This window comes from Nuphar pumila, unplaced genomic scaffold, assembly GCF_984573655.1.
Source record: "Nuphar pumila unplaced genomic scaffold, dmNupPumi1.hap1.1 HAP1_SCAFFOLD_157, whole genome shotgun sequence".
NCBI lineage: Eukaryota > Viridiplantae > Streptophyta > Magnoliopsida > Nymphaeales > Nymphaeaceae > Nuphar > Nuphar pumila.
In genome coordinates, this window is record NW_028323192.1 from 27,896 (window position 1) to 52,281 (window position 24,386).

The following is a 24,386-nucleotide window of genomic DNA, read 5'->3' on the forward strand; positions in this document are numbered from 1 at the left end:
GAATATCCAAGGGGGACTCTGCACGCCAGGCTGAATACTGATTGTAGATCAATCAATCAATCAATCAATCAATCAATGGATCGGGAATGATTAATCGATCATTATGAGGATCGCCGCAAAGGCAAGACCACCGACATTCAAAATGAGCTGCATTGTTGCGATTGTGGATGGACGAATGATTGTCTCGTCGGCCTGAGCCGTGGTCCTTGCTCCTATCTGTGTGATCGTAATGATGATCGTCGCCATCGCCACCGCCTTCACCCTCAGTAACATGCTGATCATCATGTACACAGCATATCTAACGCTTACCTTGAGCGGATGGTACAGGTAGCACTGATTCCCAAGGAGGACTTGGAGTTGACAGCGTTCATGTGATGCAGTACTGCTCTTCATCATGACCAGTGAAGCCGCATCCATCGGCGACTGAAACACTGGAAAGGTGAGAATGAATCGAGAAAACAGGAGGGATCAGTAACAGCTAAACGTGGTGCATAGCAATGCCCTGTCATAAATACGCTCAGTTCAGTCATCTACAGAGGGATTCCGTCATGCAGAGCGCGGTTCGTGAAAGTTCGCACCCATAGAAGTCTTTCTGTGCCAAAGTGTTTACTACCCGGCTCCTCGGGGTAGCCTGGCCAAGGCGGTGCTACGGTCAATAGACTCAACATCTCCTCTCTCAGCTTTCCAGACTCCTACAGAAACAAATACAAAGATCAATTGGGAATGAAGCCATGTCCCCTCCGCCGTGAAACATGGCAAGAGGGACGTACCCGACTGCATGGCGCAGTTGCAGACAGTTTCAGAGCACTTGCAGAGCGAGCTTTCTGAGACGAAGAGAATCGAGTTGACACGAATGGTCTTAGGGTGTTTGCCTGGAAGTGAGTGCACCAATACTTGGATACCTTACGACCTTAATTCAAGTCTGCCAATCGGCCTTGGCCAGACCTTTGCTGCCTTAGGTGGTACCACTTTTCTGCGTGAGCGGGTTGAGCTGACAGCCCTTGATGTGGCGCATGTAATGATGTGGTTCTTGCAACAATTCGGCGTCGGGTCAGTCTCAACAGCCTTCTTAAGTGGGGGCTACTAGGGAGTCTTTGAAGTTCTTTGGTTGGGGTTGCAGGACGGACTGCCAGCGCTGGTGCAGTATCCCAAGCCTCTGTTTCAGAGTTGAGCCCGGAACTGGTGATGGGGCCGGCTAATGACAGCTGCCTACTTGCCATTCCAGTTGCTCGTCATATCTGGCTCCTTCCCGCCAGGGCGGGACACCATGGTGAAGACATGCCAGGTCAAGATGAGTCTTTGTGTAGGCTGGGCGTCGTTCACGTAAGACTCATACGAGTCTTGATGTGCTGGTGTTCGCGGGCATGCACGAGCTGGCAATAATCCTGTGCCATAGCTGCTTCGAAGCGCCTGACCATTGCGGTTGTAAAAAATGCTTCGCAGCGGGGGAGCGTTTTGAGAGGGGACACACCTTTGTGGTGGGAAAGATATGTCCAGAATGCGGACGGCCTGTGAAAATTAGGATCATGCACGGTGTGATGGTGCGGAGCTCTGTCACCGAAAACGAGGAAAACGTTTCTGGCGGAACTCTTAGGCTGGCCACGTCTACTGTCTCATGGCGCGAGCCATTTGCCGTGGGGTCCCACTCCCCCAGGTTCTTCCAGTTTGCCGCCGACGGAGCTGCAAACTGCACGGCAACTCTCCTCAACGTCTGTACACTCATCCTCCAATTGCTTACTTCCGGTTATGCGCTCTATGCAGCAACTTAGAACTCCCGCACTTGAGATGAGGCAGCTCTGCACGACACAAACCATCGAGCATTGCAGCTCTCAGCTCCACGCTAACAAATGTGTAAGGTTGCCCTGAGATGAACAAAAGGGATGAATACAAAGCGAGCGTTGGAGGGGTTGTCATCAAGGAGGAGTTTGCTCTGAATACGCTTCGGGAACTCAGCATCGGCCTATGCAGGGGCAACGTTGTGATGAATTGGCGCTCTTTACAAGTTCTGACTCGTACCAGTGGCAGGGCGTGCAAAGTAGGCTTGCCTGGCCCAACCGCTGAGGTTCCATGTGCTGTACCGTTTCGAAACGGATACTTGGTAGCTGTCGGCCTGAGCCGACTAGTTCTTGCTTATCTATGTTATGATTATGTGATAATACGAAATGCATACGCCAGCCGATATGCATACAAGGCGGCGTTGGTAAGCAAACAAGCAGAGCTGAGATGATGAGATAACGCGTAAAGCTGCAACTACACGTTTGGAGGATCATGTCTGCTGTCTTACCATATTGTCCCGAAGGTGTTACTCATACATGAAGCATTCAACCCCGTGGATGAGCTGTTGCGGTGTGAAGATGCGGTATCTTTTGACCACACGCTTGCATCCACATGAACAAGGGCAAATCCAAGCACACCTCGGGACATTATGTCACAGAACCATGACAAGGCGCACAAGGCACCAGCCATGTCAATTAGTCAATTAATCCAAATAGCTGATTGCAAGAAGATTAGCAGTTATGTTGTGTTTGCTCGCGTGGACCGGGATTGCTTTTCGTATCTATCATTTTTCTAGCTATGGTCATTGCTGGCAAACAAGAATTCCCTCGTTGCAGCAATATGAGCGGTGCCCCGGTGCAAGCAGTGTTCCGCCAGGCAGAGTGACTGTTGGGTCCAGACGCCTGCAAATACCGTACTTTAGTGTAGCACTTTAATACCGTACTTTGGTTGAGACAACAAGTAGCAAATACAATACAAGTCAGGGGCTCTGAGGGTACCTATAGGTACCAATATTCATGATATGTTTCATCTAGTTTTTGGATCACGAGGAAATTATATGATATTTTCTGTCACGCAACACAGCCTCGTCTGACCAGTTGTTGTCTAGACTATGGAACATGTAGTTTGGGGACAGAAAGGGGTTCAAACCCAATTCTGGCAGAACACTGGCTGCAAGGCTCGTCAACGGCGGGGTAGGCATGGCATGGGAATCGATTGATTTATTTGTTTATTTAAGGTGCAATTCTCACCTCATACTTTGTGGTGCTTGCGATTGAGGTGCGTTGCACTCGCTGATACGAAGGCTCCCCGACAATGGCGATGGCGGGAGGCACGGCGAAGGAGCGCAAGTCAGGCGTCCATGACTCAGACAAGGCAGGTGCATCCATGGGAGTGAAGCCCCACCTCGCGTCCTGCTCGGCTTGAGACAGCTTAGGCGCCGGATACGGCTTGGATAGCTGCTCAAATCTGCACGAGGCATTGGAGTCGCGAAAACGCTGCAGACGGTATATCGGCAGGTGCCCGTTGCGGAGGAGTGTGAAGGCGTTGTTGAGGAGCGTCTGGTCAAAGTCTTGGAACACCCAACCCTTTGATCGCGCTGCCCGCATCCATGCGCTGTTTGAAACCCACCGTGTCACCTGCAGGCACAAGATGAGCGAGTCAAGCCAATCGCAATGCTTCGCAACGCAGATGAGCTTTGGACCCAGACGTCTGAATAAACATAGATTTTGGGGACTGAAGTGGGGGCCGGACCCCCATGCAGGCACAACATTGATCAATCGGTCATCCTGGCATGTCCCCCATTGGCGTTCCCCGGGGGCTTGAGCCTGATGGTCATGAGGGAGACGTTCCGGAAGCTCCCTTGTTGCGTCCTCCTTTGGGGGATGCTGCATTCCTCCGTCAATGTATCCAAAATGCGGAGCATGCTCCAAAAGCAAAGATCAAAGATCCAACTCGTGGTAAGCCGGATGTTCGTCATCTATTGAAAGTCTGGTTGAGAGAGGCAGAAACTGTTGTTTCGGAGAGTGCGCTGAGCATTCATGTAAATGCGCTCTTGGCAACTTGTTGTGCGCAGCAGTTTTTTACATTGGTGCGCTCTCAATGGTACTGCAAGGAGGGGGTTAGGACCCCCCCATCACACCCAACACGTTGTAATGATGATGATGTATCTTTTTGCAACACTACCGCATCCACATGCACGTTTGAAAACCTGAATATTTCTGAGTCCGTTGTCCAACGTTTGGCCGCTCAGATTGTCCAGTCTAAGTTACGATGTTGACGATTAGTGCTAGAAGCAAGGAGAACACACACCCAGTCAACCGGCTGGAGGAAAGCCCACGCGACCGGACCTGATGGGCTCACGTTTTGTACGTAATACATGCCACCGTTCATGTCGGAGTCTCCGGTGTAGTCGTGCATGGCCCACACGTTGATCGTCGGGTGCGCTTTCACGACTTTGTAGATGTCGTTCACCATCACTGCGTCAACGTCCATGTGCAGCACGTTTTGACCGGCCTGGATGAGCCGATAGACAGCCAAGATCCTGCAAATCACCGCACTTGGAAAGGGTGGAAGATAAGCTGATGAGGACTCCTGAATAATGAAATAGCGACGGTAACATAGTAGAGAATACAAACTAGATGAGGCTAGATATAGCAAGTCCTCACTCAAACGGGGCCCGATAGCCATGATAATAGAGAAATAAATCAATCGGGGATCACGCCATGCCCCCGGCGCCGCAAGACGCGACGACGGAGGTCAGGCGTTCGAACCAAGTTTCAAATGCCTGACCCCTCGATTCGAAGGTGGCAGTTTAACCACTTGACCATAGGTCGAACTACATTCAAGACATCTTAGCAAGGCTGGATGACGCACAGCAGGAATATTGCTCTCGGAGCCAACATGGGCTTTCGATGCTGATGTACATCATTCAGAACATCCAGAGACACTGGGAAGTGCAACGCAAGTGGGAGTTGGAACGTACCAGTACATGCAACCTTGTCTGACTGTGCCTTGCAATGTTATGTCACACGATCAGGGAAACAAAACATCATACACCTTCCCATCAACTACGATTATGAATACTATCAAGGTGTTCAGAGCACGGTGGTCTGTTCCGCATTATCAATAGTAGACGAGGGCATTATTCATTTGTGATAAGCAGGTTCGATGGAAAAGGTCCACCTGACGATCCACATTAGCCTGACTCCCGAAGTGTGCTTCGCATACTTTCTAACCCAGTTAGGGTTGGCGGAGCTGTTTTGCGCGAGAACATGCACACAGCCGGCTTGGCCTGCAGCACAGAGGGGGGACAAAGTCATCAGAGGAAGCAAACAGTAGAAGAAAGCTGAGGGGGGTGATCAAAATGGAAGCACGCCAGCCTTTGCTACAGGTACAGGAGACCTCAGAATGTTGTATGTTTTGGGGAGGGATATGGCAACTTGGTGGACAATTCGTAAAAGCACGCTGGCGACAGCAGTCGGCAACGATCCACAACCAAGGATCGGAACCGCATACCGTGTCGCCGCTAACTATTCAATCACGCTAATATTCAAACTTTGTCCGAATCCCGCACATCATTCAGCAGTAGGTACCATAAATCATGAATTTCTATGATGATAGCCCCGGAAATTATATAGTAAAAATCATTAATTTTTGACCAAACTTTCTGGAAAGTTGGGACGATAATTTTTCAAACGGCCATTTCTTGTCAATTTCGTTTAAATATTTAGCGGCAGTGCGGTACTTCTTTCAGGTAAAGGTTATGTTGACAATGTATTTTTTTGCAACACTGCTGCATCACATGGACATAGCACTGATGTCACTAATCCTCAAGCTGCGCGAGTTGCTCTAGAGTTCCATGGGGGTGCAGAGACGACGCACCGACATCGTGTTTCACCAGAATGGGCTCTAGCTGTCTGGCCCGATAGCTCGATTATAAAGTGTCAACGCCGCCTTTGTTGGGCTGGCAAATTTCTCTCTTTATTCTTTCTGTTGCCAAAATGGTGATAATGTCCCCCAACCAATGTCCCCCAAGCTCATGTATTTGCAGGTGAATGGACCAAAATCACTCTGGCAGAGCCTCTGCTTGGCAAAACACTGCACAGAGACGCGCGATGCTATCTCGAGATACATCATCACTGGAGAGGTGCAACCAGACGGCTTTGCCTGCGAGTAGCTCAACTGGCACTATCCTTGCAATGAGATAGCGCAATTACGGTAAGTACAAACAAAACGAAGAAGTTGGGCGATCGAAGGTCAGCAACAAACATCCTCAAAGGGTATCGGCACGTATGGAGGTTTTGGCCACCACATCAACGCAACTGATGGAACGTCAGCAGGATTGGGAATGGATCCCGTACCACTGAAGGCATTGGCATAGTTGTTGCATTCAGCCTCCGTAGGGTTCACGAGTAGCCAGTGGCCAAAGCCATGACGGTGCAGGCCCAGCAGCATGTTGATGGTCATGTCACTCCAAGAGCCCATGCTCCAGACAGAGTATGCAAGGATGATCTCCCCTGCAAGGCTGTCGCTTTGGCATACCTATCTGCAAATAAGGGCATGAGGGCTGACGAGGTGACTTGACCTAGTGTTTCACCAATCGGTGGGACTTGCGGTTCCAGATGCCTGAACATGCATGCTGTAGGCATGCAGTGCATTCCCAGACAGCACCAATAAAAATGCATGCCATGGGATGCCAGTGATAATCTACTTGAGATGCATGATGCAAAATGATGCATGCGCAAAATATTTGGGGATGAACTGGGGTTCAACCCCGTTCTGGCGACACACTGACTTGACCTGACGTCTGCGTCACTCCTGCCACCCGAGTGACTGAAATGTGAAATGTCGCATCCACACATATTTATAACTTCTATGTATTTCAATCTTGTTCGGAGGGAGATTGTCGGGGCAAAGCACATCGGCGATGTCACACTCCAACAAACACGATGTATCCTTTTGCAACGCTACCACATCCCCAACGACATTGGCGATCCCAAGTCCTACTTAGGATTGCTTGAGCGGCAAATGCCGCCTGTCACTCAGGTTACCCCTGGCCACGAGGCCGAAGCCCCTTGGGTACACACCCCTCGTCAACGAGGGGTGGCGTGATAACCAATTGATGCGTTGTACTTTTTCCTTGGGATCATGTTCACGCATGTTTCGCCATGTACCATTGAGCAGCGCATCACAAATGTCTGCAGTGCCATCGTGGCGCTACGTAAACAGAGCCGTACGCAAAGGTACCTGAGTGGTTGAGGTTGAAGCAGGTGATGCCACACAGAATTACATTCAACCTAAGCGGAGGAGCTAGATGACGTACCTTTCACATCACTGACGCAGCCACATGGACATTGGCAACACAAAGAACTACTTGGGAATCAGTGCAGAATTGCATAAAATTCAGTTTCAGCTGAGGAATTGAGTTGCATGGTATGCCTGCTCAGTTCGGGTTGAGGAATGGCAAAGAAATGAATTGAGGGAATGAGTTGCAGTGTATGCCTGCCACCAAGCTGCGGGGGGGGTGCGGTGTGATGCAGTCATGTAAGCAGCGCGAATCAGGAGTTGCCGCCCTCCACAATATGGGCAACGACACCTCCAGCTGGAACACACTGCATGTCTCGCGCTGAAGGAGTTGCGGAGCAAAGCGAGGGCAGAACATCCATATTGATAGGCAACTACACCGGGCTTCTCCCAGCATCTCAGTAGCTTCATACTGTATGATGAAAGGACTACCTGGGGTATGCGTTGAGGGAGTTACATGTACGACTGCCGGTTCGACTGTGCCCAACGGTCTTAAGCAAGAGGCTAGATACACCGGTGGAAGGGCACCAAAGCAATGAGCGACAGGTGGAGTGCCAGGTACATATACAAGGTCACCAAGGGTATGGTGCCTGCGCTTTGGTTGTCTCGCCCGTTGTCAACGCCGCCTTCTTTCGGCTGGCATGTCTCTTTTTTCTGTATGGTGCCTGCGCGGCTGAGGTTGCAATTGCAGAAGCTGATCCCAGACAGCAACATAAGCGACGCCAGCAAAGAACAATCACATCACCGATGTGGCCCCTGTCCGCACCTTTGTAGGCTCGATGCTTCGCGGCATCGTGAAACACATCGGGCTCCATGAACCAGCCTCTGAATGGACTGACCTTTCCGAGGCTGCTGTACCTGCAATACATTGAAACGTTCGCGCCCCATAGTTATGGGGCGTTGTTCAGCAGGTAGCTATAGGAGTACTGCTTGAGGACAGTCTTGAATACATGCTACTGAAAACTTGACAACGCCATGCTGCGGGGTGCATACCAATCAGACAGAACTATACACTGAACACATTGTCTAGAAAAACTGCGCCAGCCCAACACAGGCGGTGTCGACAATGGCCGAGACGACATTGTGTACATCTGATGGGTATGCACACCGCAGCATGGCAACATCAAGTGAAATGAAATGATATGACTACGCCAGCCCAAAGAAGGCGGCGCATCCCAGTCACATTTAGCATGTCGTGCCACTTTGAGGGACCTCAAAGACTGCGACAGGCGGTCGAATTCCATGTGAATCCAGAAACTGTCGCTTCACCCTGTGTCTCTAAGGCAAGTCGTATGAGATCAACCCTTCCTGGCATGTATGGTGCTACTAGGTTGGTATATAGTAAACAATTGAAAGCATGATACACGTTGTGCACCATGAGTATTTGCGCCGGTACCACAAGCATGTGTAGCACATTTGCATCGTCGGTATTTAGCCAGGGTTGTGAGTTGAAATGGCGCAAAAGGACACCATTATTTTACAGTCTTGCATGAATTGTTTTGGATTATTTTCAGAACGATTGCGGGTACCTGGATTCTGGAAGCATGTCATCTCGGGAGGTTGGGCTGACGTCTCGCGAGGTTGGGTAGCCGCGATTCGAGTTGGGAACACGGAAGGACATCGGCTGACCATCGACCCCATAGCTCAAGCTCACGAACGGATTTTGGTAGATTTGAGTTGCATTTGGTCTTCCTTCCTGCTGATCTGTCATGGACAGAGCCTCCGGTTTTGGGATGCTGTGGTCAAGGGAGGCAGCCATCTTGCTATGTGGTTTGAGCGCGTTGGCGAGGAGGGATGCTGACCCCAAAATGACAGCTTCAGGCCAAATAAGCAGGAAAACGACGTATAAATAAATGTGAAATCCATTTCCTCTTCTACCTTGGCTGAACATGTCGACCATGGCTCGGAATTGTATGGCGACGGACAGTCTGGTGAACTACGGCCGCGGACGTCACCACAAACTCCTGCATGGAGATACTACATCGCAAGACTCGTCTGGGAAACATCAGAATGTTGATGCATATCTCGGGAAGCGCTTAACAGTAACACGCGTCTAACGCCCTATGATCACCTGTCCCCTTTCTTATGCAAACCAGGTTTTTGGAGTCGTGAGGTAGTATTGAAGCTTTACATCCAGTAGAACATGGCCTAAGCGCGTCCCAAGCAAGTCCTGTGTCAGAGTCGCGTGGGCCACACACCCCCAACACTTGGCCCAGGTTGGTTTGTTCGGAGCTTCGACTATCGCTGATAATCCCCATGATCCACACTCCCTGGTTTGGCAAACAGCCGTTTATTTTTGCGAGAATGTATGGCATCATGCGATCTTCGCAACCTTTCCGCATATGCCTGCATGGCCATACACTTGCGGTGTTACATGGTCGGAACCCTGACAGTGGCTGCACATCAGTGCACAAGGGCAGCGCCGCTGCACTTCCTCCGTCTGTAGGTGCAAGGATGCCGCTAGTAATCAATGTTATGTAGTATAGCCTTCCATCAACACAACAACCATGTGCTGCGACACGACCCTCAATAGGGTCGCAGAAAACTATTCGATTTGAACAGCGAATGCGCCAAAAACCGCAGTAATTGGGAAATCACTGATCAGTGGACACATTAGGTATGATGATAATAGCGAACTTCCTCGAAGAACGTCTTGGCCGAGTCAGGGTATATTTGAACACTTGTCTGGTAAACAGAACATTCTGCTTGCGCATGTCAAGTTTTCTACCTCGTATGCCATTATGACGGCTATATAATATCATCATTTATAAACTAACGGGCCTTTGCCTCATACGTGATACAATTGTGCAGATTTGTCTTGCTGTTTGGAGGCAGTTACTGACTTGAAGGCTAGTTTCGAGGAGGTCCACACAAATGTTTAGGCGTTTCACCCAAGGTGCAGCTGCATTGAAACATAGTTTACTGATTGGATTTGGTGTGGGGAAGCAGCCGCATCTAGCCATCAGGAGCCAGCATACCGACACGCGGTATGCTGTCCGAAACCCTATCTCAAACCCTGGCCTCTGAACGCAAAAGTCTCATCGCGCTCAACGTACTTTTACTTTGAACAAACGACAATGGCACTTTGTACTTTATTAGATAACATGCAGTTAGCCCGTGGTTAGGCAGGCATGAGCGCAGGGGTTATGAACGATTCGCCAAGCAGCAGTCCTGGGGGGACCTCCTGGGCGATCGAGGACCTCAAGCGGCTGCAGGAGCTTGCGTGGTGCTATGTGGGAGCTACCTTTACTCGTTAGAGGAAGTTCCTTTCACGAATCGCAAGCATAGTATCCTCATCTCCGCGGATTGGGAGAGGAGCCTTGGGGCGCAAACATTCAACTCAATCAAAGAGGTGAACTTTCCACGATACCGTTTCTCGCTCATCATTTGGCAAGATAAATTGTAATACCCCATGGAGTGCTGTCAACAATATTCACAAGCTCGGAGCTTCTTGGAGGCAAGGGGTCCCTGATTGCATTCCACAATGAGTACATGCACATCACTTTCCACCCCTCCAAACTTCGCAGACATCAAAGCAAGTGCACTCCCATCTATACCAGCTGTTGGCTACGTACAAGCAGGGCTCTGCTTGACGAGAATGTGATGGTGACGGGTGTCTGTTCAAGAACATGGAACGCGACTTCCACCAAACCTCATTCTTATCCTATTCTACTGTATCCACCTGGAGGGGGGAGGGGGTCTAGGGTCCCTTCTTGGGCCGCTTGACCCGAGTACGCTCCCATCCGAGCGACTCGAGGGACAGGGGGTAAGGTGCCTCTTTGAGGCACCTTCATAGCACCCCTTGACCTACTGCGTGTCACAACGTGTTTCATGTACGAATTAACAACGCACCAAATGACTGAGTCCAGCGTTCCGCCTCCTTGATTGCTCACCCCTTCAAGGAAGGCGTCCCTCCATTCAGGTACAAAACCAGGCATGGCTGTCCCACCCATCAGTGTTTTGCTAGCATGGAGTTCGGACCCCATGTCACCAATATTCATGTTTTTTCGTGTGAACCCAAAAATCATTCTGCCTGGCGAAACACTGCCGCCCATCATCAACTCTGGCGGTTGTGTCGGCATGTCTCATTCCGTTTTGATGGAGTCTAACATGCAGGATGCTGTGGTGAAAGTGGGGGGTTATCCAAGCGAGGTCACAGTGACACACCTCCAGCGTTTTGCGAGGCAGTTTTCATTTGTGGTTCTGTATCCCAGAAATTGCATGATTATCTGGGGCAGACATGGGGGTCGAGCGCCATTCTGGCGAGGGGCTGCGAAGATGTCTCTGTCGAACCAGCGCTGTTCGGGTTCAACGCTCTTGAGGAACTCATTTCGTTTGTTCGCTACATTTGTAAATTGTAAATCGATTTGTAGATTGTGCCACACACGATATGGCAATGTTTGGGTGCTGGGTTCAGTTGTTGGCCCAAGATGACCTGAGCCGTTCCAGCGCATAGTGATCGCGAGTCAGTTCACGTTGCAGTTCTTGCGCTCCTGTGCATACTCGTCATGAGAATCTCTGTGTACATCACAACCGCATCCAAGGAGACATCGGCAACTCCAAGAGCTCCTGGTCAATGCAACAACAACACATGACCCAAGTCAAACGTGCAGGATGCAGTGCTGAAGCGGAACGATCATCCAAGCGTGGTCACCGTACGAAACATATCGCGCCGACTCATCAGGGCGCTGGAGAAACGAGACGGGGGTGGCAGGCAGTCTCACTTGGAAGGCTTAGAATGGGAGTTTGTGGTTGTGGAGTCTCCACAAGTGAATGCGTTTGTGTGCCCTGGAGGGAAAGTGGTCGTGTACACAGGTGTGTTAATTGCCATGAACTTTGGAACGCTGGTGTCTGGGTGTGCCACCATTGGGACATGGCGTGGTTCCCGATTAATTTGTTTTGTTTAATGAGAAGAATCTCAATAAACGTGGGTCCACTTTCCGCCAGACCCTCTGACATTTCGGTTCCAGATACACAAACAATATGTGAAGTTCCGTGACAAATGGGGGTCGAAATCCATGCAGGCGAGCACTGTGCCGTGGCCTCCACCAGTTTCACCACTCTTGCAGAGCTCGCCCAAGTGTGGATCAATCTTGTGTGGATCATCGTTTCGTCGACATTTGGAAGCTGCTGTTGATGCGGGGTATCTTGCGTGATGAACCATAGAAGAATGCTAATGTATCTGCGTCCAATCGTGTCAATCTAACTCAATTCAACTTTTGAATGTTCAATTTGTTTTCAATGCAATGCAATGGAGCCTATAGAGGCAACTCCGCCTCAAAGGCAAGCTGATGCCAACAAAGCGCCATGATTTGTTGCGCAGGTTTGATGGATAGGCTAAAGTCCAAAGACGAGCTAGCGGCAGTGCTCTCGCACGAGATAGGCCACATCGTGGCGCGGCACACTGCAGAGCAAGTTACCGAGGGCTCCATAGTGGGGCTGCTGCGAATCACAGCGAGCCTCATGCTTGGGATTCACCTCCCATTCGGCATGACGAGCCTGCTACTGACGTTGCCGCACTCCCGGCGAAACGAAACGGAGGCTGATGCGATAGGGCTGGAGCTCATGGCGCGTGCTTGCTACCGTCCCGAAGCAATGATCTCTGTATTTGAGATGCTCGATGCCCTGGAGAAGGCTTCCGGCCAGCAGCAAGCGACTGTCTGCCGGACTCACCCCCTCAGCTCCGAGCGAGTCAAAGTCCTACAGGTACGCCCTGTTGAGGAGCTGTCTATCGCCACATGATGATGTGGCGATGATGATGTATCTGTTTACAACACTACCGGATCCACAGAGACATCGGCAGCTCCGAGAACTACTTGGGAATCAGTGCTATCGTTCATGGACATCGGCAGCTCCAAGATCTACTTGGGAATCAGTGCTATCGCTCCCATCAATACTAAGGCTTAGTGTTGTGCACGACTAAAATGTGCACTCAGTTGTTCAGCTTTCAGTCGTCAACTGAACTATCCCCGTACCAAACACATACATTTGATTACCCAGATTGGAGACAACGCTATCCAATCACTTGATGAAACATTAGATCGCATTTGAAATCAAAAGAAAAAGCGGCCTGCACAACACAGAACTGCCATGCTCAGGCGGGGTTAATGAGAACAGGCACAACATACACTGGCAGGGCCATGAGGTTGTGCGGGAAGCAGAGTATGGTAGAACCATGCTCTACCAGCCGTCCTTGTCAAAGCGCAGAGACAGAGCGTCGTTGAGGAAGGAAAAACTCCCAGGCGGGAGGGAGTTTTGGCCTAAACCCTTTGAAAAAGTCGTGGGGTTGGTATCCGCGGTAAGCCTTACACCGATTGCTGAGCGATTCTGTCAAAGTTCAGGACTTTCGTTGGTCTCCTCAGATGGCGGGACAATAGCCACCCTCCAGCACTGCTGCCATCTGACGTCGAACCATCGATCCAAAGGGCTCGATGCGATGCGCGGCAAGCAAGCATACCATTGTCGCCTGCCATGTAAATATGTAGCTGTGAATGCGGTTCTGAGGCCACATAGCCAAGGTGGTTGTTGTTAGATTGACTTCATCCCTTTGCAAGATGCGCGTGTCATCTTCTTTGCCTCGATGCATTTCAGGTCGGCGGTGATGATAGTGTTGTTTTCCATGTATACTTTGAGTCGCCAATGTCTGTGTGATTCGGTTATGTTGTAAGAAGGTACATCGCCGTCATCAGATTCGTCTCTGCGAATGTGAGTGAGCATCATATGCTGTTCGTAGATGAGAGCGCAAGCGGCATGGCCTATGCCATGACTCGAACTACTGTCGTCCGGTGACTCAGGCATGAGTACCGCCGGCTCACTGCATTTGGCTCATCGCAACAGTCCAACGGATCGCACATTTGGAAAGCGCTTCACCAGACCGCGTTATTTATGGGACAAAATGCATGGATTTTAGGGATACTCTGGGGTCAAAACCCAATCTGGCGGAGCACTGCACGTGGGCGTGGCATGAGCTCTTTTCTGCTTTGGTTGGGAGTGTCCCTTGCACGAGGGCCATGAACAGTGATTGTGTGGTATTCAGGATAAGTTGCCGACGATTCGGAGCACGTACGAGCTCTCTGGTTGTGGAAGTCTTCAAGACGCCTTTGTTGACACACTCCGGTGACGGACATGACGAATGCGCTCACTGCTGCACTGAGACAAGCCAAATGCCATGCATATACAGCCATGTGCAAGAACTGGCAATTGCGTGATGGCTTCTCGGGTGAAATGAAAATTTTGCAAACCGGTTGGATGCTGGATCCCTTGCAGCGGGTAGCAAGCAGCGATGCTGACAAATGAGGCGACCATGCATCTCAGAGCTCATTTCAGACATTCTCAGACACATGCTGTGTCCATTGCCGTTCAGTGGCATGAATACGCAGTGGCAAAGAAACACCAAGAGCTCACAAACAAAGCGGTGCGCGTGCATCAAGGCAGTTGAATCTCGCTCAGCCATCGGTGGAATCTTAAACAATTCTCAGTGACGCCAAGTGTGACGTTATGCACAGTGCAACTTGACATCCGCAGCGGAGAGTCCGGTCTCAGGAAAGCTGTGCTTGTCCTCCACTAGATGCTAGGGCTCAGAAATGGGTGGCCTTTGTGAGGACCGACCAGGAAATTGCAGGGGGGGGTATCTTTGCAGTTCTATGGCATCTGACACGGCTGGTTCCAACGGCAGTGCATCGTTCCGCAAGTTTCTCAATGCACTGTGGCACGTTTGCTTTGTTACACATTGATGTACACATCAACAGCACTTGTCAGGAGGTGAAGTTCCAATGTCATCTGGCTGTTATTGCCAATGCTCCTGCGTATCTTTCTTGCATGACATGCGCATTGTGCTTAGTACAGCGTGACGGCAAAATACTGATACACACGAGCGGCACGATATCTGGCAGAGAGTCTGAAACAGGCATTAAAACAGGCATTAACACATCAGACCAACCCCGACAAGCACACCTGTAGGGCTACAGCGTGCTGCGGCACAGGCAGGTCCAGTCCGGACACAAGAAAAGCGGATCAACTCCGTACGCAGCTCAAATGTGTCCAAAATAGCCAAATCGCAATGTATTCATCGTCGTTTGCCTTGCACGCGCGTCCATCACAGGCAATCAGGAGTTAAAAGAGCCGTATGTGAGACGCACAAAGGAGCAGCAATGCATGTACAGTAGTCCGATAGTGTAAAGCAAATAAATGTCATGTGGAAGCAACCATGTAGCAACGTGTTGCTACCAGTGTCTGGTTTGACACCGTCGAGTGTAAACACCGCTCATGGCAATATCTTTCCCGTTATGGGAATCCCGTTATTGGCACGACTGTTATGCTGCTCTGTCGTGTAGGACAGAGAAGCACACCAGTCGTGCTAATAACGGGATCCCGTAACGGGAAAATTATTGCCGTGAGCGGTGGTGCGTACACTCGACGGTGTCGAACCAGACACCGGTGTTGTTGCCACAAGCGTTGTATGCACTGAAAAGGGTTATCAGAATGGATCATATGAGAACAGCGTGTAGCCATAAGCGTACGTCCCGCAGTTGACTCGTAGAGGTCTCAACGAGATCTGATACTATCGGCGATGGACAGGCTTGTACATGCGGGTCCGTGACTACGCACTCATGTGAGGCACGTTGTGGCACATGACCTATCTCGAGATACCTATCCAGGGACGTTTCAGAACTCTGCACAGTGGTGCGTCCGGCAGCTCAAGTGCTGTACTCAGCGTTAATCTTGACATAGTCATACGATAGGTCGCATCCCCATGCAACGCCGGAGGCTTGGCCCGCCCCAATGTCAACTTCGACCTCCACAGTCCCATGCACAGCACACGTATCTTTCAAGTACTTGGACGCAGCAGCCGCGTCAAATTCCAGGGGCTGCCCGTTCTTCATCAACACGTATGGGCCAAGCTTGACGCCCAAATTTTCTTGCTTGAATGCGGCCCCTGCACCACAAAATCATACGTTCGCACGTATCCCATGAATCGCTAAATAAACATGATACATATCTCATGAAACATGTAGTTCTGTGAGGGGTTCGCCTTGCTCGGATGCGTTGACTGCAGGAAAATCATTCAACAATTGTTCGGGCGCCACGTTTACACACGCAGATCAGAATGTTAACTCTGGTGGCCGGAACGCGACTTGGTGTTCTGCTGGGCGTTCAGAGGCTGAGGTAGAGCGATCCGCATGCAAGTTGCTGGATGTTTTCTGTCAGGTTTGTGACTGCTCTTTGCTGCTCACACAAATCATCGAGGATGTCTCGAAGCAACAGCAAGCACTGAACACAGCATCCTCCTCAGAGGCACGAGGACAAACGCCGTGATGGCTGTCACATGAAGCTATTTGGGATGGTGTGTGGATGTTATGGTATGAGGTTCATTGTCAGTCGCTCTCCGGGGAAGATGACCCCGTGCTCCTTGATAGGAGAAACCTTGCTCCGGTTGTTAGGAAACCAACTCTATCATTCATGAGGGCACGGACTAGAGCGCACCTGAGTATCCGGCAGCGCAGGCGATCCGGCCCCAGTTGGGGTCATGCCCGAAGAACGCCGCCTTGGCGAGTGACGATGCCGCCACTGACTTGGCAACGGTGCGGGCGTCCGCCTCGCTTGCCGCTCCCACGCACGTCACCTCCAACAGGCAGGTGGCACCTTCTCCGTCCCAAGCGATTGCCTTGGCCATGCCCTGCATATCACTGCCGCATACGTCAGTGCTTCGCCAGAATAGTTTTCGACCCGCATTTTGGTCCCAAATTTAACGCATTTTCGAGCTTCTGGATCCGGCAACCCAGGAGGGCCGGAAAAAACACTGGTGGAAGTGGCCTAAAGCAGGCCCAACCACGTACCTGCAGCATGAGTAATTGAGCCCCCCCCCCTCCATGAATACGACTTCGACATCGGACAACATCGTCTGACCTCGAGAACAGATAGATACGGTTGCCGCATGGTTCTTAGAGTCTGAGTCGCACAAGAGAATGGGACATGTTCAAGTGTGACTCTGAGTCTCAGAGACTGAGCCACACACGAGAAGGGGACATGTCCTAACGGAAAGACACTGACTCTTGGCCATGCCCTGTATGCACTTTTGCCAATTCTGCAACATCAAAGCACTTCATATAATAACCACAAGTAGTCCTTGGAGTTGCCAACGTCCATGTGGATGCAGAAGTTTTGCCAAAAAATATATACCATCATTACATCACATAGGTAATGGCAGGAAATGGTCAAGCAACAAAGACAGCACATTCAAAGCAATACAGCTCATTGAACGTCAGCGGTCGGAACAAGCAAGGCTGTCATAATTTTAAATGCGCGGCCGCTCGCACGAGCTAAAAACTTGAAGAGAACCCCGGTAGATAATAGCGTTGCCCCTACATAGGCCGATGCTGTGTTCCCGTAGCGCATTGGTGACAAATTTATCCTTGATAACATCGCAGCACCCAGCACTCGCGACTCAGATCTCATCATCATCATAATCTGTCTAGAAAGAGGACTTGCCAGGTGCAAATGAGATCGGCGTGAGCGTACCTGCAGCGTGGCAGTGAGGGCTGCCTCCAGCTTGAGAGCGGCAGGAGAAGCAGCATCGGTGATGAGCGCGTTTCCGGCAGCTCCGGAGGCCAGCGCCAGCACCGTGTCGTTCGTTGACGTGTCTCCATCAACAGTGATCTGCGCACGGCAACATTTGTTCATGTGTCGCCATCGATGGCGATCTGCACAGCATCAGAAACGACCTACCCATACAACAATGTCATTGCTGTCGCTACATGCTTTGTCTTTCCCTTTGGTGCCGTTCTGTGAGACAGAGGAGCATGCGTGGGTGTGCCTGATAGCTCTCAATGCTGGGCAACCCCTCGCACAATCCGCGTCGCATTCTGACATCACACGAGCACACAGGAAGCCTTGAAAGAAGCGCTGCTGGCGAATCTTCGCAGGTCGTAGGGTATACTAAACACTCGGTCTAAATTACATCGAAACCCAACCTTTGACGGTGGCACCGATCATGGTGGATGCCATACACCTACTAGAGTTTCTAGATCGGCATTTGCCACGATTTCCCATTTTCGGCAGACTAGTTACCACGGTTTGAGCAAACAGCTCTGGACGTGATGCACACAATGGTGCGATTCTCGCCACAAACCATCGCATCAGCCGTCGACAGGCATCTGACGGTGAGGTCTTGAGGGAAGTTGTAAGGGACCCGTAGGGGGCAGTTAAATGACGGTGATGGCGCGTGAGAGCATGGCGCGCAGAAGCCGCAACGGCAGAACTCAACGAGTCTAAAGCCAGCAGAACAGGGACGAAACAAGGGAGGAAAGAAAGCGCACGGCGTTGAAGGAGCGGTCAACGGCGCGCGAGAGCATGGCGGACCAGACGTCTTGCGCTACGGCAGCATCGCAGGTGAGCAGCGCGAGCATGGTGGCCATGTTGGGGTGAATCATGCCCGACCCCTTGCTGATGCCCCCCAGCGTCACCTTGGTGCCGTCCAGATCAAACTGCAGCGCGCAGCTCTTGGACACCAGATCTGCATGCATCACCGATACATCCTGTCACTCCGCATGTAAGTCAGCCCAGGCGGGGCGCGGGGCGGGGGCAGCATCGCTGCACATGTAAGTCAGCCCAGGCGGGGCAAGGGGGGGGGGGTCGCTGCACTACCCTACGACCTTGAAAGGTTCGCCAATCTTTCCATCTTTCAAGGCCTCTTGCGTGCTCATGTGATGTCAGAACGCGGCGCGGATTGTGCGACGGGGTGCCCAGCATCGAGAGCTATCAGGCACACCCGCTCATGCCCTCGTCTCACGCAAGCACGACACCGAAGGGCAAAACAAAGCTATCAGTGATGACGAAAACATACCGGTCGGATGGTATGATGTGTGTGAGCACATAATGGTGATATCACGCACATGACTGGGTCCAGTCCGGTGTGAATTGATCTGAATAGTCGACAGGCAACACAGACAACACATTCGATGTGATACAGCTCATTGAATGTCAGCGGTCGGAACAAGCAAGCCTGTCATTACATCATTACATCATTACATCATTACATCACATAGATCATCATCAACGGTGCCCGTCCGGGGGGGAGAGCGAACCGGTGGTGGTAATAGCAACGGCGGCACGATTTGCATCAGCGGTAGAAGTGCCAAGGCTGGAGATGAGAGCGGGGAGGGCGGCCTTGAGCGGTTCGAGCTTGATGCGGCGGCCGATGACTCCGGTGGACATGATGAGGATCTCAGAGGGGTCACAGCCCATGCTCTCGGCGAGCGCGGCGAGCGTTTCACGCGCGTCTTGCATGCCTACGTCCCCCGTTGCGGCGTTCGCTTGTCCCGCGTTTGTTAGCACCTGCGCTTTGCATCGGCGAGATCAATAAATAAATAAATAAGTAGATCAATCGGGGATCACGCGTTGCCCCCGTCTTGTGAGATGCCGTCGCAGTGAACTTCAGAGTGGCATTCGCCTTCTCAAGATGTCTGTTAAAACGGAATAAAAACTTTATGCTGTAGTTGTAGCATCTGAAATCTATCGTCAAATGACTCGAGGCACGGCGCCATGTGCGCGCTTGCATACCCACGTACCCTGTTGCGGCGTTCGCTAGCCCCGCGTGTGTTAGCACTGCGCTTTGAACCGTCTTGGATCTGGTCGTAATAGAACTGTAACTTGGCTGAGGAATCATGGAAGGATCGTTGGTTCCTGGTTTAGCTGGCTGATTTCCAAGTGGTTCTTGCAGTTGCCAATGTCCATGTGGATGCGGCAGTGTTTTAAAACATACATCATCATGCCAAGAAGCGGTAAAGAGGACAGAACATCAAAGAAAAAAGGAAAGAGTGTGTGTGCTCTTGGCGTTTGGAACACACAGCTTTGATCGGCTTTTTCCCTGCCAGCACCTCCTTGCACACCGTTACGGGAGCGGCACACATCACATTGAGGGTGAATGCCCCTGCGGCCGTTGCGCCCTTGTCGCATGCCACCAAGCATAGATCTGCCTTCTCACCCCTGGCTCGCAGTCCGGCGTACATGCCTGCATACGCTCAGCCCGCCTTGCAGAAGCTCGAACGCCTCACACAGTCGTTGCACGCATGGGTTTTGCTCCTTTCGCGAGGACGACATGGCTTTCGTCAGAATCAGAACCAATACAAAAGCTCGTTATTGACAAAACCAAGAAATATGCCTGTTTGCTATCAAAAACAGGCGACGAGGTTTGTTATCGGATTGTATGGGCGCTGATCCAACAGAATGGGCAGCTAGGGTAGCTTTGGTATAGCACTACCAAGGGAAGCTGGGTCCGCTGCTTGCCGATTTCAGAGCCCCCATTTCGAGACCCGAATACGCTGGCATGGCGTGGTGAGGTCCTCATCAACTTTCGCTTGTGCGCATGCAGTGTTTCGCCAGACAGAGGGATTCTTTGGTTCAGACGGCTGCTTATACATGAATCTGGGGGACAGAAAGGGGGGTCAAACCCCATTCTGGTGAACCACTGTGTGCATGTCATGCCAATGTTTGTGATGTGTGCGCAACCATCACACACATACGCATGGCTATGGAGAATGTTATGGAGAACGCAGAATGCGCTAGCGGACAGCGTTATGCCAGACCCTGTAATTTGCGGGTCATGATGCCTGACACAGTAGTGGCCTTTCCAATGGCGTCTCCGGGCGACGCTTGCGGTGGGTGTCTTGTTCTCTACAAAAGCTGTTGATGACGTTGACAGGACGGCAGTTGGTGTGGCAAGGGTTTCTCAAGGGCTGGCAAGAGATCGCGTGGGTCATGGGATCGTCGCTGTGTATAGATATCTGGACAGCCATGTAGATCATGACCTTATTGCGCCTCTCCTTCAGTCGCTAACAGTACTCACTCCAGTGCTTCGCCAGAATGGCCAACCCAACCCTCGTTTCTGCCCCATATAACCATGCATTTTCAGGGACACAGACCCAGAAAGCAAACAGCCTGGCGAAGCAGTGACCACTCAGCATGCAGCAGCGTGAATGGTTGAATCGCACCACCGGCTTTGAACCCCTTTGGTGCGCAGACACTCCCCTCCACTTCAACCCAGTCACCAGAGGGAATCAGCAACGGCGCGGCTCCAAGCTCAAAGCTGGCAGCGTCAAACCCTATGGCCTGCACCCTCGCAGGCACGCGCCCACGTCGTCCTGGACATACCCTCTGCGTTTTTCCTGCAAGCTTGCCCAGCAGATCGGCGTCAAGACAGCAAGGTAACAGCGGCTGTAACCACGGTTTAGTGGCTAGATTCGGCCGTGGAAGCGTCGCAAACACCACGTTGCTCTGTGTGTTACACACGGAGCAACGTGGTGTTTCAACGCCTGCAAGCGCACGGTTTATGGACGAGCTGCAGCACGTGTGGCATGAGCATGCGAAGACAGCAAAGTTATGCAATCAAACTCGAAGGGTAAACCTATTTGATATCGACGCTCTTCGTCCCACAAAAATGCGTGGCCCTGAAGGGGCCCTCACGTGGGTTGCTGTGTGCGCGACAAGGCGACACCGGCTCGTGTTGTCGCTGCGTGGGCCCGCGTCAGCGCCAAAGACGTCCTGTAGTGGCACCTTCGAATCCCTGGTGTGCATCCACACGAGAAAAGCACATCAGTCACCGAGTATTATTCCAGGAGACCAAAGTGCTTGCGAGCAACGACCGAAACCCTAGGAGGCCGAGGGAATGCATTCCCTGTGTACCACAAGGAAAAAAGGAAACGATCGCATACGATGTGGTTTTCATTCTGAATCTGGTCGACCCCATGCCCGTGCTGGGCTACTTGCACTCCAATGTGCTCGAGCCAGAGCGCGAACCCTACGCAGCCCTGCAGCATATTGCCTGGAAGCAGCAAGCACCACCGAAACGACAAAATAAGCGAGGTAGGACATTGATATATGCATGAAATATCCGTCCGACAAGCCAAGTGCTTGGATCATGAGTCTCCATGGCATCTTCGGACGTTCATGACGACATTGGCAATTCGTGAGCTGACGACCATAGGTCACATGCCAAAATATACGTGAGAGTTCCATGACGTTAATACATCTTCAAAATTCGGTGCTCTAGATCATAGGCGATTGATCTGGCGAGCAGGCAGTGAGCCAGGCGCAGACTACCAAACGATCACGTACCTTGCTGGCGGACTCCAGCGCTCGATGATGCAAAGGAAAACTGTGCTATCATATTGTTGGCGTGCAGGTAAACGCTAGAGGTTTTGAACAGTCAGAGCTCAGGGACGGCGTTTGGTTTCGACAGGGAAAACTTTTCATGAAGCGAACGAAACAGGAAATTAGCTGGACTGTTCACGCATGTAGTACGGTATTTCTATATGCGCCCATCCAGGTGTTAAGATTGGACATATTTACAAATTGTCGATGTTCATTCATTGTCGGTTGCCGGCCCTGTGTTGCCGGGAACTATCTACAGTTGCGGGCCTGCACGCAACCAACTCCATATCGTAACACCGCAAACCTGCGCGCGTGTGCGGACAAATCCTTAAATCCTTGCATGGACATGAATTTGATCGGGAATGCGTCTATCAAGTCAAAGATGCTACTGCACAAGCGGCCCCGAGATGCGTTCGGGAATTGCCTGTTTCGATTGTTGGCCCCACGATGGAGACGCAAAGGATGCCTGCAGCTGAGGGCTCGGCTGCGGCCAAAGGACTGCATGAGCACCCTGAGTGCTTCGGAGAATACGGTTCGATACCAAAATTCATGCATTTGCAGGTAACTGCACCAGCGAACTGCGCTGCCTGGCGATGTGCTGAGCCCCCCATGTTGGTCACTCTTCCGTCAATGAACAGATCTGTTCTATAAATGGTTTGCAGCCCACGCAAACTCTACACAGACCAGACAACCCACATGATCAAACTGTAATGTAACGTGGGATACTGCACTTCTGTAGTGCTCTATGGTGTATCACTGATGTGCATGTACTGCATCTTTTGAAAGCTTCACTTCTGTACTGGTACATTTCTACGCGAACACCGTGGCCTCTATGGGAATGGTGCAGTTGTACGACGTTGATGCTTGCAGCTGTGCAACTTCAAAGTTTGCGTGAACAAACATATCGATTACACGCCTACCTGTAACAATTCTGGCTCGCGCATCGTGCCCAATTGCAGGTGCAGGAACACCATGAAAGTGCTTGCAATCTAGGATTTCGACTGGCAGCCAACCTCTAGGCAAGACACATGCAGCTTGACTCCATGTGTGTTTAATTTTCACAGCACTATCCGACCTGCCGCGTAGCAAGCTACATCTGCGCAAGACGCCAAATTCACGCAGCACCAAAAGACATGCAAAAGGGCAATCACACAGAAGCAACCAGAAATCCTTAACAGGCAGGCGTGTCAATCTTAGCATGCCTAATCTGAACAGTGTGCCTGGTTCTGTAGACCTCTGACCAGCAGCAAAGCACTCACTTTCTGCCGAACAGCTTTGTATAACTTCGGTAATGGTTTGACATGCCAGTTGTGACCGTGAAACACGGTCGAGTGCACCAACGGCACACGTTATATGGGCGTGCAGCCCTCACCGTCTATGCTAAGTCATGTTGCGCACGCCATCTGTGACATCATCGGAGAGATGCTCCCTCTGCTGTGCCATGGCGCCCAGATAGCTGCCCGCCCACATACCCAATTGTACCTTTCATGGAGTTATCTTCACTGCATTGGGACATGCTCCCAGGCGCATGAGTCAGCAGCAATCGCTGCATCACACTATTTGACTCTGGTCATCTTCCCGGAAGCGCCTCGCACTGCAGCAGGGCCACACCGCACCAGATAATATTCACCAAGCCAAGTGAACAAAAGCGTATGCCTGGTACCAGAACTGATGACTTTCCTTTTCTAATCCTGTACATGCTGATCAATTATATGGACACATTTTTAGCCCTAGTAGTCATTCGATCGTACCGAATGCAACTTGCATCAATAACCACAATATGGTGGGCAGCTTGGAAAGGAAGGGCTTGCCAATAGAGCAAGCAGGGCATGCATAAATCGCTGCTGCCCGTGTTTCAAGTGTGGAGGTAGACAACAGTGATATGATTTGGCAACATGCGATGAGGGGAGTCCTCGGTGACAAGGCAGCAGAGGAAGTGCTCAGTGGGTACTCGAGGGCCGAGCCTAAATGTGCTTGATGAGGATCTTGGAATCCTCAACAGATATGAAAACGTGGCTTCTGCATATCGCAGGAGAGAGAGCGTACACGGCTGGGCTTCTGACTCACAAAAGACTTCAGCCAGCACACAACTTCTATCATCACGCAGGAGGGTCTTCGCTTCTGCCATCTTAACACTTCTGACGCGCGCAACACTTGCT

General features: G+C 51.2%; 2 protein-coding genes across 2 annotated transcripts; one reads left to right on the plus strand and one right to left on the minus strand.

Annotated features, from left to right (window-relative positions):
- Window positions 1–12,408: 12,408 nt before the first annotated feature.
- On the plus strand, window positions 12,409–12,822 carry LOC149810982 (mitochondrial metalloendopeptidase OMA1-like). The gene has a single exon (XM_089994043.1). It carries the CDS (start codon window positions 12,409–12,411, stop codon window positions 12,820–12,822), a length of 414 nt encoding a protein of 137 aa, XP_089850169.1.
- Window positions 12,823–15,776: 2,954 nt separating this feature from the next.
- LOC149810983 (arginine biosynthesis bifunctional protein ArgJ, chloroplastic-like) lies at window positions 15,777–22,838 on the minus strand. Its single transcript, XM_089994044.1, has 9 exons — window positions 22,652–22,838; window positions 21,789–21,898; window positions 21,069–21,351; window positions 19,926–20,089; window positions 19,164–19,413; window positions 18,396–18,592; window positions 17,599–17,736; window positions 16,564–16,756; window positions 15,777–16,015 (listed from the first exon to the last, which is right to left on the minus strand). The coding sequence occupies exons 1-9, from the start codon at window positions 22,836–22,838 to the stop codon at window positions 15,777–15,779; spliced, it is 1,761 nt and encodes a 586-aa protein (XP_089850170.1).
- Window positions 22,839–24,386: the final 1,548 nt, after the last annotated feature.